The sequence below is a fragment of the Cnephaeus nilssonii genome (genome assembly GCF_951640355.1).
Source record: "Cnephaeus nilssonii genome assembly, chromosome: 9".
Taxonomy (NCBI): domain Eukaryota; kingdom Metazoa; phylum Chordata; class Mammalia; order Chiroptera; family Vespertilionidae; genus Cnephaeus; species Cnephaeus nilssonii.
The window spans coordinates 65598336-65617680 of record NC_137080.1 but is presented as its reverse complement, the minus strand read 5'-3'; the positions used below and the strand labels follow the sequence as shown (position 1 = coordinate 65617680).

The 19345-nt window shown below is 41.5% G+C and overlaps 1 protein-coding gene across 7 annotated transcripts in view; it reads left to right on the top strand.

Moving 5' to 3' along the window:
* Window positions 1-19345, top strand: part of FAM135A (family with sequence similarity 135 member A) — a 101722-nt gene that overhangs the window by 25515 nt on the left and 56862 nt on the right. For 4 of the 7 annotated variants that reach the window (XM_079780956.1, XM_079780955.1, XM_079780959.1 and 1 more), the window contains exons 5-7: window positions 16159-16298; window positions 16409-16479; window positions 16804-16977. In XM_079780956.1, the coding sequence (XP_079637082.1) occupies window positions 16159-16298; window positions 16409-16479; window positions 16804-16977 (385 nt within the window). Of the gene's footprint in view, window positions 1-16158; window positions 16299-16408; window positions 16480-16803; window positions 16978-18571; window positions 18692-19345 lie in introns of all 7 variants that reach the window. The other 3 variants (XM_079780954.1, XM_079780953.1, XM_079780957.1) reach the window with 1 other exon arrangement.

Here is a 19345-nt window from a genome sequence, read left to right as displayed (position 1 = left end):
CTTTTAATGTGATCTTGCATTTGGTTTGCTAGTATTTTGTTAAATTTTTGCATCAGTGTTTATTAAGGATATTGGCATGTAGTTTGCTTTTCTTGTTGTGTCTTTATTTGGCTTATATATCAGGGTAATGCTGGCCCTGTAAAATGAGTTTGCAACTATTCCTTTTAATCAGTTTTTTAAAGAGTTTGAGATGGATTGGTATTAATTCTTCTTTAAGTGTTTGGTAGCATTCACCAGTGAAGCCATCTGTTCCTGGACTTCTCTTTGGTGGAAGATTTTTTATTATTGATTTAATCTTTATATTCATTATTGTTCTGTTTAGATTTTTCTGTTTCTTCATGGTTCAGTCAAATGTTAGATTGGGTTGTTTGAGATATTTCTAGGTTATTTGTATGGCAGAAATATTACATGTAATTAGTGTCATTTACAAAGCAGTGTTATTTTGACATTATGACACATAGTGTTTCAAAAATACTCAAAGTATCTTTTTTTTTTTAAAGTGCGTTTCCTGGGCAGTGTGATTTTGGTTTTTATTAATTATATAAGTCCAGATTAAGTCATTGTTGTTACCAATTCAGTTTCCAGTTTCTGATATTATCAACTATATTTTATTGACTGTGAAATGTCAATGATCTGATAGTTTACTAGTGTGTAAAAAGGAAGTATCTTTTAAAAACAAATTGCTTATGTCACACACTAGTCTTTATTTGTCTTTTTTTAAAATAAATCTTTATTGTTCAGATTATTACAGATGTTCCTCTTTTTCCCCCCCATAGCTCCCCTCCTCCTGATCCCCCCTCACCCCATGCCCTTACCCCCCGCCACTGTCCTCATCCATAGGTGTAAGATTTTTGTCCAATATCTTCCCGCACCACTCGAGCCCCCTTCCCCCTGAGAATTATCAGTCCACTCCCTTTCTATGCCCCTGATTCTGTTATATTCACCAGTTTATTCTGTCCATCAGATTTTTTATTGACTTGATTTTCAGATTCACTTGTTGATAGATATGTATTTGTTGTCACTTTGTTGCTCATAATTTTTATCTTTACCTTTTCCTTCTTCTTCCTCTTCTTAAAGAATACCCTTCAGCATTTCATATAATCCTGGTTTATCGGTGATGAACTCCTTTAGCTTTTTCTTGTCTGTGAAACTCTTTATCTGACCTTCAATTCTAAATGATAGCTTTGCTGGGTAAAGTAATCTTGGTTGTAGGTTCTTGCTGTTCATCACTTTGAATATTTCTTGCCACTCTCTTCTGGCCTGCATAGTTTCTATTGTGAAATCAGCTGACAGTCGTATGGATACTCCCTTGTAGGTAACTAACTTTTTCTCTTGCTGCTTTCAAGATTCTCTCTTTGTCTTTTGCCCTTGGCATTTTAATTATGATGTGTCTTGGTGTAGTCCTCTTTGGATTCCTTTTGTTTGGGATTCTCTGCGCTTTCTGGACTTGTAAGTCTATTTCTTTCACCAAGTAGGGAAAGTTTTCTGTCATTATTTCTTCTAATATGTTTTCAATATTTTGCTCGCTCTCTTCTTCTGGCACCACCATAATTCAGAAGTTGCTACGCTTGAAGTTGTCCCAGAGGCTCCTTACACTATCTTCATATTTTTGGATTCCTTTTTCTTTTTGTTTTTCTGGTTGGGTTTTTTTTTTTTGCTTCCTCATATTTCAGATCTTTGGTTTGATTCTTGGGGTCCTCTAGTCTGCTGTTGGATTTCTGTATATTATTCTTTATTTCAGACAGTGTATGCTTAATTTCTGACTGGTCCTTTTCCATTTTTTTGGTATTCTCATTAAGATCCTTGAAGGTCTCACTAAGTTCCTCGGAGGTCTCACTAAGTTTCTTGGTGGTTTCTAGAAGATTCTTGAGTAACCTTATAACTGAGGTTTTGAACTCTATATCCAGTAGTTTGCTTTCCTCCATTTCTTTCATTCGTGACATGTTTCTTTGTCTCCGCATTTTGGCTGCTTCCCTGTGTTGATGGAGTGGCTTTGTGTGGTAGGTGACCTATAGGGCCCAGAGGCTCAGCCTCCCCAATCACCTGAGGTGGACACTCTTGGTGCACCCCTTTGTGGGCTGGGTGCACAGTCTTGTTGTAGTTAAGTCTTGATTGCTGTTGGTACACTGGGAGGAATTGACCTCCAGGCCAATTGGCTGTGAGGATCAGCTGTGTCTAATGGAAGAACTGCTGTGCTGGAGACACCCTTATGGGGCAAGACTTGCTTCAGTGGGGCTTTGGTGCTCACTGAGTCTGCCTCTTGAGTGTGTCACTTATGTATGTGAAGAGTTGAAATCTAGTGTCGTCTCACACTGACCACTAGGTACTCTGGCTCCTGGATCTCCAAGGAGGTGCAAGTCAGCTACTGTCTGAGGCCACCCAGCAGGAGCTACAGCAAGATCTGCAGATTTCTCCTCTTTGTTTGGGGTTTGGAAGTTTTGGAGCTCTCTTACCCAGCTACAATTTGTTAGGTTAAGCTGCAAAAGGGCAGGCCATTCATATGCAAAAGTCGCTGCACATAGCTTGGGTGGGTTTGTGAATTGGGTGGGGCGGGGGTCTCAGGGAATCACCAGAGCAGAGCGTAGCAAACAGCGATGGCTGCCAGTCAGCAGTCTCTGCGTCTCCGCATTTCTGTGTCCCGCGCCCCAGCGCAGTAAACAGTGATTCCTGCGAGCACCTCTGCGAGAAAGCCACCCTCACTTTCCAACCTGATGCCAGACAGTCCAGCTTCTCCCCATAGGAGTCTGGGTCCCCAGAGTCTCGCCGTAAACTGGAGTTCAGAGCAGTCGGGAGCTTGTATCTCCCTTCCAATTGGAAAAAACAGTGCACCCAGTCACCAGCCTGATTTGCGCACCTCCATACCTCTGCTTTTCCACTCCTCTGAACCTCCTACCCGGTCTCAATGCGCTTTTTTCTTTCCTTCTAGTTGTAGAACTTCTACTCAGCCAGCTTTACCGTGATTCTGGGTGATAGTTGTTTGGTCTTTTTAGTTGTAGTTTTGGTGTGGTTGTGAGAGGCAGCACGTACAGGTGTTTACCTTATGCCGCCATCTTGGTTTCTCCCACACACTAGTCTTTAAAAGAGAAGCCTAGGTTTGGAAAACAGTAGACTTCCTTAATATGTAATTTTAGCTTACATTGGAAACATTATATATATGTATGTGTATTTTTATACCATCATTCCAGAAAAATGTTAAGAGGTTGCATACATTTTAATTAAATTATTGCAGCTTGGATTTTCTTTATACATTTTATACATCAGTTTCCTTTTTTCAAGTATAATTGACATATAATATTATAAGTTTCAGGTATATGACATTGATTTAGTATTTATGTACATTATGAAATGACCACCAAGGTAAAGTTTACTCACCTTTAATCACCATACAAAGTTATTACAATATTATTGACTATATTCCCTATGCTGTACATTACATTCCCATTACTTATTTTATAATTGTAAGTTTATACCTCCTAATCTCCTGCACTTCTTTTGCCCATCCCCCCTGCAGCCACCAGTTTGTTCTCTGTATCTGAGTCTGTTTTTCTTAGATTCCACATATAAGCATACCCTGTTTTTCTTCTAACTTTGATTTATACTTTATTTCAAGACCTTATCTTTCTATCACTATTTTATCATAATTCCCACACCTTGTGCATATTTATGGAAAATGTTCAAGAAGAACTGAAAAAATAATGATTTTGTCTGTGAGTCACAGTAGGGCAGGTTAGATGCAGGAGGAATTAGATGGTATTATATGGCTTATCTTACCTTATAATAGAGAAACATGCAAATTGACCGCACCTCCGCTATGCCCACGATTGGGCCGGGAGGAGGCTGGGGGCGGGACTCCGGGTGGCATATCCGCCGTTGAGAAGTTCAAGATGGCGGTGCCAAGTGGCCGGGCCCATGCCGCCACTCCCGGGGGTGCCTGGGCCCATCAGCACCCCGGGGGGGCGTGGCCGGGCCCATGCCGCTGCTCCCGGGGGTGCCTGGGCCCATCGGCACCCCGGGGGGGTTTGGCCGGGCCCATGCCGCCGCTCCCAGGGGTGCCTGGGGCGATTGGCACCACGGGGGGCGTGGCCGGGCCCATCGGCACCCCGGGGGGGCGTGGCCAGACCCATGCCGCCGCTCCCGGGGGTGCCTGGGGCCATCAGCACCACGGGGGGCGTGGCCGGGCCCATGCCGCCACTCCCCGGGGTGCCTGGGGCGATCGGCACCCCGGGGGTTGTGGCCGGGCCCATCGGCCACCCGGGGAGCCGTGTCCGGGCCCCTCCCGGGGGTCCCGGGGTTGATCGTCCACCTGGGAGGGTGTGGTCCTGCCCCTCCCGCCCCTCCCGGGGGCCCGGGGGTCAATCGGCCACCTGGGGGGGCGTGGCCCGGCCCCTCCCGCCCCTCCCGGGGGTCCCAGGGCCCGAGGCTTTCCAGGCCTTGGGCACCAGCGGGGAGCCTGCACGGATCGCAGGAAACCACTGGGGGTCGGCTCCTGCGATCCTTAGCAAGGATGTTGGGTGCCGCGGATCCCAAGGCCACTGCCCGGGGCCCTGCCCCGACCCTGAAAAAGGCAGAAGGCGGTGGCCACAGCCAAGGCCTGGGTCCCTGGTGCCGGCAGAAAACTGGTGCAGGCAGCCAGGTGAATGAAGGTCTATTGCACGAATCTTCGTGCAAACGGGCTACTAGTCTTAATATATTTAAATTATTTCCAGTGTGAGATTGTACTGACAGTGAGAGGTTTGGGTCAGGAAGTAGCTGTCCTCTGTAGTAACATCAGTCATGAAAGATAATGAGTATTTGGCTGTTGAAATTGATTAGTAAGAATACATTCAGAGACTTCTGCAAGAGAGAAGTCATTCTAGTTCTAGGCCCCAGCTTAAAATTTTAGAGGACTGTGTACAATTTCAACAAAAAATTCAAATAACAAATATCCATTTCTAATAGTGATAGTATTTTTTAAAAAGAAATGTATGTTATTTTATTTGCTTTTTAATATCCATATATCTTTTTTCTTTGAAAAAAAATTTTATGCAAATAATACAGGCAAATAATTAAAAGATCTATTAGTCCAGAAAGATTTGTAGTGAAAACCATAGCTCATTCTCTAGATGCATCCACTTTTTACTGTTTCTCTAGTCCTAATTGTTTACTCTATGTAGACATTTTCAGTTCTTGTTACAATAAATGACAATTTATCTCACACTATTCCCATAACTTTCTTTAACCATTACTATACCTTCAAATAATATACTTAAGGCTTCATACCTTATTTCATCAAATATGACAGGCCTCTTATTAAATAAGGAGATATGTAATCTTGTGTTTTTATTCAAATTTTCTCTTTTTCTCTACCTCCCAACCTGTTAGATATATTTTGTTTTATATTATCAAGGTTGCTAACATTCATATTCTGTTTAGTAGTTAAATCTTATGTGCTTTTTCTATGGGTTAGTTCCAAATGTTGAAATAAGTAACAACATTTACATTTTTATAGTAACACAACAGGGAAAAGGGTTTATAAAATTGAAATGCTATTCAGCATACAGAAAGAGGATCATAAGTTTCTGGCAAGACAAGACAAATCCAGTTACCATTTTGGTATTGATCTGGGTCACCTGTGATATATAGATCTTTGGTATTTTAGAAGTTGTAGATTCAAAGATGAGGCTCTGTTATAGTTAATAAAGTAGTGACTTGGAATCAGGATTCCAGCTTCCTTTTCTATTACCTTGGAAAACTCGCTTAACATCTGTGAGCTCCAGTTTCTCATCTGTGAAATGTGTTTCCTACCTTACAAGGTTGTCGAAATAAGTTAAATAAGGTGTGGAAATAAGTAAAAGTTCTTAGCAAATTGTAAAGGGTTGTATACATGTAAAATATTATTATTGGGCTTCTGGTGAAATAAGAAAGACTGGGAAGCAGTCAAGTTTTGGCTCATCTTACTTAATAATAGAGAAAGATGTAAATTGACCGTACCTTCGCTATGCCCACAGCCAATCAGAGTGAGTATGCAAATTAACCCAACAAAGGTGGTGGTTAATTTGCATACATACCTGGGTCCAGGGAACCTCCTCGGCACCCAAGTCACTCCCAGCCGGCCAACAGGCGGAGGCTTTAGGTTTAGGAAGGGGCCAAGCTGCCTTCGGAGGGGCGGGGGTCCCCTTCCCAAGCCTAAACCTGGGGCGGAGGCTTTAGGCGTGGGAAAGGGCCGAGCCTGCGATCTGAGGGGCGGGGTTCCCCTTTCCAAGCCTAAACCTGGGGCGGAGGCTTTAGGCGTGGGAAAGGGCCGAGCCTGTGATGGGAGGGACAGGGGTCCCCTTCCCAAGCCTAAACTTGGGGTGGAGGCTTTAGGCTTGGGGAGGTCCTGGGGGGGGAACCCCTTCCCAAGCCTAAACCCGGGCAGAGGCTTTAAGCTTGGGGAGGTGCCGAGCCTGTGATTGGAGGTTCTGGCGGGGGGGACCCCTTCCCAAGCCTAAACCTGGGGTGGAGGCTTTAGGCTTGGGGAGGTGCTGCGGAGGGACCCCTTCCCAAACCTAAACCTTTGGGAAGGGGCTGAGCTTGGGATTGGAGGGAAGGGGAAAATATCAATGGAAAGATATCCTCAGGTGAGGATAAAAAGAAAAATAAAGAAAGAAATGTCATATCCTATGAAAGACACATCTTGAAAATGCTTAAAGAAAGTTATTTTTTCATGGTGAAGGGACTGGAGTTTTTGTTGATGAAAATACCTTGGCAGCAGCAGGGTGATGGGGCTGGCACCTTCCCCTGATCAGCCCAGTTGCCTCAAGCAAAGGGAGGCCAGACTGTGGCTTAGGTCCGCTCCCAATGGGGTGCGAGCTTAAGCCATCTGTAGGACATCCCCTGAGGGCTCCCAGTGTGTGAGAGGGGGCAGGCTGGACTGAGGGACCCCTCCCCCAGTGCACGAATTTCGCACACCGGGCCCCTAGTCTACACTTAGAAAAGAGAAACATGCAAATTGACCGTATCTCTGCTATGCCCACAAGCCACAGCCACCAGCCAATAAGGAGCGAGTATGCAAATTAACCCAGCCACGATGGCAGCGGCCACGGGGCTGGAGGAAGCAGGAGGCTTGGGTTGCCCTGGTGATGGAGGAAGCCAAGCTTCCTGCCCACCCTGGCCTCCACTCAAGGCTACAAAGTTTCAGTTATAGAAGATAAATAAATCCCAGATACTTGCTTCCAGCCGGCCCTGGCCTCCGCTCAAGGAGGTGCTGAAAAAGAAAAGGCTGGGGTCTTGGGTTGCTGGGGGGTGATCAGGCCAGGATGGTACAGCAGTTGTGGGTGATCATGCTGGTTGGGGGCGGGGCCGTTGGGGGTAAGCAGACCAGCAGGGAGGCCAGTTGGGGATGAGCAGGACGTCAGTGGAGGTCAGTTGGAGGTGATCAGGACAGCGGGCGGAGCAGTTTGGAGTGAGCAGGCCAGCAGGGGTGGCAGTTGGGGCAAGCAGGTCAGCATGGGGGGCAGTTGGGGGTGAGCAGGCTGGCACGGGGGGCAGTTAGAGGTGATCAGGCTGGCAGGGGTCATTTAGGGGCGAGCAGGCCAGTGGCAGGTGGCATTTGGGGGCAAGCAGGCCTGCAGGCAGAGTGGTTAGGGGCAATCAGGCAGGCAGGCAGGCAGGCAGGCAGGCAGGCAGGTGAGCGGCTGGAGCCAGCAGTCCTGGATTGTGAGAGGGATGTCTGACTGCTGGTTTAGGCCCAATCCCTTTAAAAGGGCAGTAGGACATTCTTCAAGGGGTCCCAGATTGGAGAGGGTGCAGGCCGGGCTGAGGAACACACACCCCCTGTGCACGAATTTCTTGCACCAGGCCACTAGTTTACTATAATTTGTGAACCATTTACTGTTGTAAAGTGCTAGAACTTATAGTGAAATTAATTTTGTTTTTCCTATGATTTATATAATTTCAGTTATGTAGCATAGTGATTAAGTACATAGGATTATATCACATGTTAATAAGTAAATTAAAAATTTTTTTAAATCATTAAAACTGTTTTTGATATAAGAAGCATGAACAATGATCACTAACAGCAAGAGACCTACAAAAGATCCCTGAATTTATAACTTAACAAGGAAATCTAGGTACCTGGGATTACATTTCTGTGCTTATAAAACTGGCTTAATCTATAGAAAGTGTTTGAATTTGAACATAATTAGTTTCACATTTTGTTTTGCCACCCACTAGCTATGTATAAATTTAAGGTGTACAGCATGTTACTTTGATATGCTTATATAGTATAATATGATTGCCTTTGTAATTTTTCACATTGCATAATTATAGTAAACTATCCTATCTAATAAAGGGGTAATATGCAAATTAACCATCACTCTGCTACACCCACAAGCCACGCCCACCAATCAGGAGCAAGTATGCAAATTAACCCAACCAAGATGGCTCCAGCCACGGAGCAAGCAGGAGGCTTGGGTTTCCCCGGCAATGGAGGAAGCCAAACTTTCTGCACACCGTGGCCGGCCCAGGCCTCCATTCAAGGCTACAAAGTTTCAATTATAGAAGGTAAATAAATCCCAACAAAAATGGCGGCAGCCATGGAGCTGGAGAGAGTAGGAGGCTTGAGTTGCCCCCGACAATGGAGGAAGCCAAGCTTTCTGCACACCCTGGCTGGCCCAGGCCTCCACTCAAGGCTACAAAGTTTCAATTATAGAAGATAAATAAATCCCAACAAAAATGACTGCAGCCACAGAGCAAGCAGGAGGCTTGGCTCTGCTCAAGGCTACAAAGTTTCAATTATAGAAGATAAATAAATCCTAGATACCAAGGCCTCCGCTTGGGTTGCCGGGGGGCGTGGCCGGCCTGCAAACCACCACAGGCCCCTAGCCCAGGCCGCCCCACACCCCAAGGGAACCCCCACCCTGATTCAAGACACCCTTCAGGGCAAACCAGCTGGCCCGCACCCGTGCACCAGACCTCCATCCTCCTATCTAATAAAAGGATAATATGCAAATTGACCATCATTCTAACACACAAGATGGCTGCCCCCATGTGGAACTAAGATGGCCGCCAAAAGATGGCCAGCAGGGGAGGGCAGTTGGGAGGGACCAGGCCTGCAAGGGAGGGCAGTTGGGGGTGATCAAGCCTGCAGGGGAGGGAAGTTAGGGGTGACCAGGCCTGCAGAGGAGGGAAGTTGGGGGCGACCAGGCCTGCAGGGAAGGGCAGTTGGGGGCAGGCCTGCAGGGGAGGGCAGTTAGGGGCAAACAGGCTGGCAGGGGAGTGGTTAGGGGATGATCAGGCTGGCAGGCAGAAGCGGTTAGGGGCAATCAGAAAGGCAGGCAGGCGAGCTGTTGGGAGCCAGCAGTTCTGGATTGTGGGAGGGATGTCCGACTGCCCCTTTAGGCCTGATCCTACTGGGATCGGGCCTAAACGGGCAGTCGGACATCCCTCGAGGGGTCCCAGATTGGAGAGGGTGCAGGCTGGGCTGAGGGACACACACCCTCATGCACGAATTTCATGCACCAGGCCTCTAGTTTTTTAATATATTTTTATTTATTTCAGAGAGGAAGAGAGAGAATCATTAATTGGCTGCCTCCTGCACGCCCCCCACTGGGGGGATTGAGCCCGCAATCAGGCATCGAGCCCTTGACTGGAATTGAACCTGGGACCCCTAAGTCTGTAGGCCAACGCTCTATCCACTGAGTCAAACCAGTTAGGGCTATAGTAAACTATGGTGGTCTATATACATTACACTGTACATTAGATCTCTATGGCTTATTTACTACTCAATGAAGGTTTGTACCTACCCTTAAACAACATTAGTCTTATACCCATCCCGTGGTAACTACCATTTTACTCTCTGTTTTTTATGAGTTTGACTTTTTAGATTCTACATAAGTGATATATACTATTTGTCTTTATTTGACTTATCTCACTTAGCATAATGGGTTCAGGGTCAATTCATGTTGTTAGATGGCAGGATATACTCCTTTCTCATGGCTGAGTAATATTCAATTGTAAATACATATCATACCTTTTTATACATTCAGGTTTTTTTCATATCCTGTCTGTCGTGAATAATGCTGCAGTAAACATGAGAGTGCATATGTCTATTCAAAACTCTGTTTTACTTTCCTTTGAGTATATATACAAAAGTGGAACTGATGGATTATATGGTACATCTTTTTTAATTTTTTGAGGAACCTCCATATTGTTTTCTGTAGTGGTTGGATCAATTTACATTTTCACTGACAGTGTATAAGGGTTCCCTTTCCACCACATCATCATCAGTACATCATCTTTTGTCTCTTATTGATGAAAGCTATTCTAACAGGTGTGAAGTGATATCTCATTGTGGTTTTGATTTGCATTTCTCTGATGATTACTGATATTGAACATCTTTTTGTGTGTCTGTTGACTACTTTGATGTCTTTGGAAAAATGTCTAGTTCTGATTTGAGACTATTATTTATGAGAAGAAAGTCAGGGAAATTTCACAAAAATTCAAACAATGTGTGAGGAAGGTCTTATTACTTTTATGAAAGTTGACAATTAGATAAGCATTTGGACTAATAGGAAATCAACCCTTATTGAACAAAAAAGGCATTTTCATTATTTGTATTTGATAAGGGTTTTTCTAAAATCATCTGTATGGATAAAATTCTTTGTGTGTGTGTGTTTTACATTCTTCTTCCTACCTACCACTACCTAGTGCTCTTATACAGGTTTTAGCAGTTTAAAAAATTAATATGAAAAAAGTAAGGTTGAAAATAAGGACTAGTTATCAAACTAAGAAAGGATTGGTGTCCAATTGCTTTGCCTTGGCAGTAGTTAATTGGCCACTTATGATAAAGCTTTAAATACTTTGAAGTGCTACTAGAAGAACTATCTCTTTCTCCCCTATTAGTTATCCCCATAAGCTTTGTCTAGCAACCAACTTTTCAGGCCCTTTCTTTGAGAGCCACTGAAATGTGGTAGTTTTGCTGACTTAAGATTTTTCATTATTTTACCCTATTTTACATGTCTAACTGTATTTCCCACCATTCTCCCTATGGATTCTATAGAACCACTACTGATTTCTCAAATGTGATGGGTTCTAAATTACCTCATTATTTGTACACATTCTCTTCCTCATCTCACCATTGTTAAGCTATAGATTAACTCCCATAGGTAATGAGAAGTTTCCTCTACTGTGTTTCCATAGCACTTTGTAATTTTTTCCCCTCAGAATTTGGAATTCTGAAGCAATCAAACATCAAAAATCATTAAATCAGAATGCTTTTATAACATGAGGAAAGTTTAAAGAAATAATAGCTTAGAGACTATTCATATTCAGTTACTAATTAATCTGAATAATCTCAACAACTGAATAATCTCAACAACTGAATAGAAAACTTACCATAAAGTTAGATCTTTCAATAAACTTTGCATAATAATGAAAGTAGAGTTTAGTTGCTATTATAAGCCTTTATTTTGCTTTCTCTGTGGTCAGCAGCTTCTTTTGTCACTGCCATTAGTTATCTATTTACCTGGCTTAAGGGATAATGATAATTACATTGCCATTTGCTTTAGTCTCCTGAAATAGGAAGTTAAGAGATTAGCACATTGTACTGCAATTATTTGCTTGTATGTTTCCATTCACACTAGATTAGGAACTCTAAAAAGAAATCATATTTTTATTTATGTTCATTTCTCAAAGCTCCTGGTATTTTTAGAGGCTTAATAAATTATGATTGAACTAGAGGCCCAGTGCATGAAATCATGCATGGGTGGAGTCCAACGGGCCCGCCCCAATCAGGGCAGATCAGGGCTGGGCCTGTCGGGAGAAGGAGACAGCAGGAGGTTGGCTGGCCGGCCTGCCCCAATTAGGGCTGATCAGGGCCGGCCAGCTGGGGGAGGTGCCGGGGCGAATGGGGTGGGGGGGCCGATCAGGGGTCAGGGGCCATGGGAGGTTGGCCAGCCAGCCCCACCCCCAATTGGTTTGGGGAGGGCCGATCAGGGGCAGAGTTGGCTGGGGGGAGGGCTGCAGGAAGTTGGCTGGAGGATTGGGCGGGTTCACTGGCCCCAGTGGGCGTCATAACAACCAGTCATTCCGGTCGTTACAGTATTCCGGTCGCTAGCTTTTTATGTATTTAGATGAATGCTCATTTGTTTACAAAGTAAGAGATACCAATGCTAGCTGTTTAACCAAACAAAATGCTGAAAGATAGAGGAATAAAATATAAATTATGACTAAATGTAAGTATTTATAGTTGTATATCACAAGTCACTAAAGTTGTAGATCTGATATTTGGGTTAGCAGATAACTGAGATGCAGAGTGAAAATAGTTATTTCAACAAGGAAATAGGACAATAAATTAAGAAGTTAGATGAAAGTTCATTTATTCAGTAAATAATTGCTGAGTGCCTATTATGTATAAACATAGTGCTTACTCTTAAAGCAATGAAAAAGATATATGTGGTTCCTAAGCTCATAGGCAGAGTATCATCTAGTAAATATTAAAAGCAAAGAGGGCTTCAGACTCAAGACAAACTGAGCATCACATATGCTTGGGGTTTTTTGTTTCCAATACTCTTTCGTAATCGCAATATAAAAGCACAAAAAGGAGTAACAGACAAATATTTCAATAAATTTTTGAAGGACAGAAAACACAAGTGGGAGCTAAATTACCTTCTGGAACACCTTCCAGGAATTTTAGGCAGGTATAACAGATGAAATGAAGTGAAAGGTGATCCTGAAAACAGGGATAAAGGTTTGTAATTGGATAAGCTGTGGTATAGTTGGGCACGCAGGCCCAAATACAGAATGTCAGGAAGATTATTATTTACCTTAGGACAGAAACCTCAGGGCTTTTCTGGTGCACGGATTTGTGCACTGGTGAGGTCCCTTGGCCTTGCCTTTGGGGATCGGGCCAAAACCAACTCTCCGACATCCCCAGAGGGGTCCCGGATTGCAAGAGGGCACAGGCCCGGCCAAGGGACCCCACCAGTGCACTATCCGGGCCGAGAGGGACCGCAGGAGGGCTCCAAGGTGTGTCCGGCCCATCTCGCCCAGTCCTGATCAGCCAGACCCCAGCAGCAAGCTAACCTACCTGTCCGTGCGCATCATAGCAACTGGTCGAATGTCAAATGAATGGTTTGACACTTAGCATATTAGGATTTTATTTTATAGGATATTGCCCTGGGGTATTAACACTCGAGAGTAAAATATTCATTCTTTTTCTTTTGTTTTGTGGCTAACACAAAACAAAAAAACATAACATGAAATCTGCCCTTTTAACAAATGTTTAAGGGTACAGTACAGTGTTGTTAACTATATGCACATTGTATACAGAATGTCACTAGAATTTTTTCATCTTGTGTGACTAAAACTCTATACCATACAAAGCAATTTGTCATTTCCCCCTCCTCTCAGCCCCTAGCAACCACCATTCTATTTTCTGTTTCAATGAGTTTGACTATTTTAGATAAACTCAGTACAAGTAGAATCATTGGTCTATGTAGCATCAGTCTTCACAGTTCATTCATGTTGTATAGTATGACAGGATTTATTTCTTTTTTAAGACCGAAAATATTCCATCCTATACCTCATTTTCTTTACTCATCCATTAATGGACATTTAGATTGTTTTACCTCTTGGCTACTGTGATATTGCTGTAATGAACATGGGAATGCATATATGTCTTTGAGATCCTATTTTCCAGAAGTGGGATTGCTGGATCAATGGTAGTCCTATTTTTAGTTTTTTGAGGAACCTCCATATTGTTTTCAATAGCAGGTACACCATTTTACATTCTCATCAACAGTATACACGGGTTCCATTTTCTCCACTAGTGCTGACCATGTTCATAATATATGAAGTAAGAAATATGAGACATGACCTTTGCCTTCAATAAGTTTCAGTTCCTTCTTCCTGAAATGCTCTTTCTTTCCATCTTTATTTGATTAATACTTTTTCATGGTATTTCAATTCAGATGCTATTTTGTCAACAAAAGCTTTCGTGACTCCACAGACCCGGCTCATTCTCATATTATAAGATGCTATAGCTGCCCTTCTTTGTAACACTCAGTGCAGATGTAATTTACAGAATTATATGGAGGTATTTATGTATTTTTTTATGTGTCCTCTCATTCTTTTAGCACTTTCTTACTTTCTGGTATAAAAAGATGGCCCAGGCTTTTCTCATCCTATTGGTGCCCCAGCTCTGGAGTCAGCCATTTCTCCAAAAGCCTTGATTCCTTTTAGTGAATAATAGTATCTAAAAATCAATATTTGGGGCTGTCCTGATCCTAGGCCCTTTAAGTGGATACAGCTAGTGAGTGAATGTATGTACACATGTGTATATTTACGCATCCTTAATAATTTTTTTATTTAATCAGTCCCTTGTATGTGCCAGTCCCTTGTCACTCTTCCCTCTCCGTCATGGGCTACTTGGGCTTCAGCACCTCATGTCAGGTGACTCCCCTATGTGGACACCCTCCTTACCTTACTTGGGCTCAATCAGAGTGTGTCAGACTGCCCACACTCACCCTCTCCCCCATATGAAAGTTTTGTCTTCTCTTTTGGACTCCACCCTACAACATGATGCCTGTCTACAAGGACACCTTCCTTACCTAATTTGAACTCCAGCTCTCCAGCTTTAGGTACCCTCCCATACAGTTGCCCTCCTCATCTTGCATGGCTACCAATACCTCACTCTAAGTCACCCCTTCACCTAGATTGCCCTCCTCACCCTGCTCAGGTTCTGACTTCACTACAGGCTGCTCTTCTCACCAGGCACAGGCTCAGATATCAGACTACCACTCAGTGTGAACAGACCACCCTCTTATTCCAGCTGGACCCTGATATCCCACTCTGGGCTTGCTGACCCATAGAGATGCCCACCTGGCTTTATCTCTGGCTTATACATCTCCAGTTTCTTTGATGGATCCTCATATCATGTTATATCTGAGGATAGAGAAATAAGACAGCAGGTGGCCTGCTGGAGTGACTTAGTACCAACAACGCAGAGGGCAGACCAAACTTGAGAGGCTAAGGACATGGTCTTTGAGATTCTCTCACTTCAGACACCAGCTGCAAGTTTAGGAGTCCACAAACTACCCTCACTTCTGACCAGCTGGCTATAAATTTTGGTTCCTGTATTACCCCTGCCAGTTTGACAATTCACTAGAATAAGTCATATAACTCAGGAAAGCATTCTACTTGTCTTACAGTTTTATTATATAGCAAAAGGATAAAATTAGAACCTAAAGAAGAAATGCATAAGGCAAGATTTGGGAGGATCCTAGATTTGTGAGGCTTCTGTTATTCCCTCCCCATGGAGTCAGGATGCATTACCCTCCCAGAATATTGATATGTTACAAAATATAGAATATTGCCAACCAGGGAAGCTCACCCAAACTTTAACGTCCAAAGTTTTTATTTGTGTTTTATTACACAGGCATGGTTGATTGAATCATCATCTCAAGCCCCCTTCCCTTCCCTGGAGGTTGGATTTACATCATGTGGCTCAAAGTCCCAGCTCTCTAATCATGTGATAGGTCTTACTGGTGGGGCCAACTCCTATCCTGAATCTCCTTAGCATAAACTATCTAGGGGCCCACCTTGAATCACCTCATTAACATAATCTCAGGGCCCACTATGAATAACAGAGACACTTCTATCACTGGGAAATTCCAAGGATTCAGAGATCACCTTCCAGAAATCAGGGACAATGACCAGCCAGATTCCTTTTTGTCATTGTTTTTTTTTTTTTTAAGTATATTTTTATTGTTGGTAGTATTACAGATACCTAGTATCTCCCATTTTCCCCAGCCAGATTCTTTATTCCAAGGTTTAGAGGTTACTTCCTAGCAACCAGGACAAAAGCAAACCAAATTCTTTATTATGCAAGCTATGAAAAACTAATTTGCTTTCTTTTGTGGTATACATATCAATTTTTTACTTTTAAAATATCTACTTTGTGATTTCCATATTACCTTCTTGGATGAAGATAATTGTACAACTTAATAATGGTTATAATGCATTTATCATTTTTTATCATAGAAATGAATTATCAGAAATGTTTTAATATTGCTAAATAAAATGATACTGGCATTGGAGTAATATAATCAAGTTTACAGTGTTTTAAAGTAAAAGTTTTAATTTTCTTGTAGTATATTTTGTCCTTTACCTGTCACTTATGTATCTTACTTGTTTTAGGTATGTCTTTAGCCTTTCCAGCTTCAGTTCATGATTCTCTGATTTGCAGTAAAACATTTCAGATTCTATATAGAAGTGAGGAGGTTGTTTTAAATGATGTTATGATCTTCAAAGTTAAAATGTTGTTGGATGAAAAAAAGGTAAATATCTCTTTATATATATTTAGATAACTTTTTTGTAAAGCCTCAGTGCATATTTATAACTTTCTATAAGTATTTTTAAAGTATTTTGTATTATAATTTTTCTTCAGATTGAAGAAACTCTTGAGGAAATGGGTTTTCTGTTATCCTTGGATCTGCACTTTACAGATGGAGATTATTCGTAAGTAGGCAAACAAAACAATTAAAAATCCATAGTTACTCGTGACTATTACCTGTTAATATTAGATTCCTCATTTACTTCTTAGAATTCAACCTTTCCCCAGTGGTTAGGCCTACTCCTTTGTGCCATGAGCTTCAGGTAGTGAAATCAACAAGATTTTATATTGCTGTCTAATGTAAACATGATGCTTTAAAAATTATTTACATTATCAGTTTTTAAAAAATAATTAAGTAACTAAATGTTTGAATAGTTTAAACAGCTTTACAGAATATTAGCCTTTAGGAAATATTTTATACTTATATGCACATATGTTGCTTTTTCTAGGGCAGATGATCTGAATGCCTTGCAACTAATAAGTAGCCGAACATTGAAGCTGCACTTTAACATCCATAGAGGTCTTCATCATCATGTTAATGTTATGTTTGATTATTTCCACCTTTCTGTTGTGACTGTTACAGTCCATGCATCTTTGGTTGCACTACACCAGCCACTAATAAGGTAAATTTAACCCAATACCTGGTCTTTATTAATGTAATACCTTTTCTTTTTATAGTGAAAACAGATACTTTGATAAAGATAACTGAAGAACTAAGGAATTTCTAATTCATAGTTATTTAATAAATACTTACATTTTATACTAAAATATCGAATTAATAAAATTGAAGAGCATGGGAACGTTTGATTGATAACTTTATTGTTACAGAAATATGCAGCAATCATTGTCAGATAAACTGACCAAGAAAAATAATGCAGTCTGGAAATAACCATATAATATTGTTTAGTCTGAATTTATGTTTTCATGCAGTGCTACACTGTAATTATTCACCCTCTGGAAAAGTATATTAATTTTTTCTTAGATTTTTGTTTGTCTCTTGCCTGGATGGACTAATTTTATCTTCTTAAATCTATACTATACAGTAATTCTTGTTTTCTAAGTCATTAATCAATTTGAATACATCTTGACTAAATCTTTTAAAATTATTTTATGTATATCACTTTAGCTTAAAAGTACATAAAATTCTGGATCATAATAAATGCATTGGAGAAATTATTTTTTCTGCCCACTACCCTGGGGAGATACATTTTCTTTTATTAATGTAAGAATAAAATTCAAGCTCTCATTTTTATAATAAAACATTTTCCTTATGGTATGGGCAATTCATGGACACTTTTCAAATCAGTAATATATGAAAAGACTCCAAATTGATTGGATTTTTGAATTGTCTACTTTATAATTTCTGACACAAATCTGATTCCAACAGCTGATATTAGGGATGATGCTTAAAGGTTATGATTTTAGACTAATTTGTCAGAACACTGAGTAGGTAATTTTCTAGAATTATCCTCAGAATTTGCAGAAGACCTCCACAATTTAACATATTGCCCACAAGTAAGAGCCTCCTGTGGCATATCTTTACATTGTTTTAAAAACTTAAGTGAGAACCTCTTCCATTGTGTTTTCCCATAATCTCTTTTAGAGCAGAGGGCCAGGAAGAGATCTGTTTGATGACTTGCTTTGCCTTCCTTATTCTCTAGTAAAATCTAGTTCTCTAATAAGTAACTAATGTTTGGCCATCTTTGTCTGACCTCTTAGGCCTTTGAGTGTTTTTTCTCGATTGCTTGTAACTTCTGTAAATAAAACCATGTTCTATTATATATTATTTTATCATAAACTTCCTCAAAAATTTTTAGATTTTGATTGAATTAATTAATATGTAATATGATAACTGAATGAAACTTTCTGATAAGAAAGAGGTTTTTGAAATATAACTTTGAAATAAGTAGTATGTAATATACTTTTATATGACTTGTATATTAGGTTATAATGATGAAAGTTTATTTGTTTATGAAATACATGCCTGTAGTTTTATGAATCTCTTATTTTTGTATTTTCAGTAAGAATCCCTAACTAAACTAAATCTACCATTCCTTTTTCTTTATAGCACTGGCTTAGTTGTTCTTCTGAAAAATATATAGTTCATAGAGGTTAGCTCAGGTTATTAATGTTGCTTTCTAAGGCCCTGAATACATAGAGTAGCAATATTCATACTAATCCTAGTGAGTTAATTGTGTGCTTCCTCTTGTAATGCAGCAGTTTTTGCCACAGACTAGTAGGAGAAAGGGACAGCTCATCTCCTAGAGACTGTTTGCTGGAAGGAGAAGACATTTTTGGCTCAGAATCAGAAGCCAAGAGGATTAAGTGTTGGCTCTGGTTAGTGGCTGGGAAAGAAAATGAGGGGCCTGCAACATCTGAGGTTCTGTTCTTTACCTAGCTGCCATGGGCCCTGATATCCCTCTCTTGCTGCTAGAATTTTGCCCTGAAAGAAGCAACATCTTTCCCTGCCTTTCTTTGCCTGTACATGAGGCTGGAGAAGGGAAGCAAGGAGAGGGTAAGGGACAGCTTTTTGCTAGTGGTGTGCTGGTAGAGGGGTCATGTTAAGGGTAACATTCCTCGTTATTTATGCTTCGACAAGCTTTTCCTGAAGTTTTATTATAGGTGAACTTTTTATTCTTGAAACAATGAAAAAATTTTAATTTATAATATTATCCTTTTCGTTAAAACAATTTCTATGATCAACCCAACTATAGCCATTAAATCAGTTATATAAAATTAAGTGGGGTTAGGATTTCTTTATTTGCTTGTTTTTTACATAAACTGTTTGTTATATATGAACTAGAGGCCCGATGCACGAAATTTGTGCAATAGTAGGCCTCCACCTCCCCCCACCCCACCCCCCCCCACCCCGGCTGCCAGCACCGGCTTCCCTCTGGCACCCGGGACCCGGGCTTCCCTTGCAGCCCTGGCTTCCCCATTCCAATTAGCATATTATGCTTTTATTATTATAGATTCTTTTAAGTGCAACTT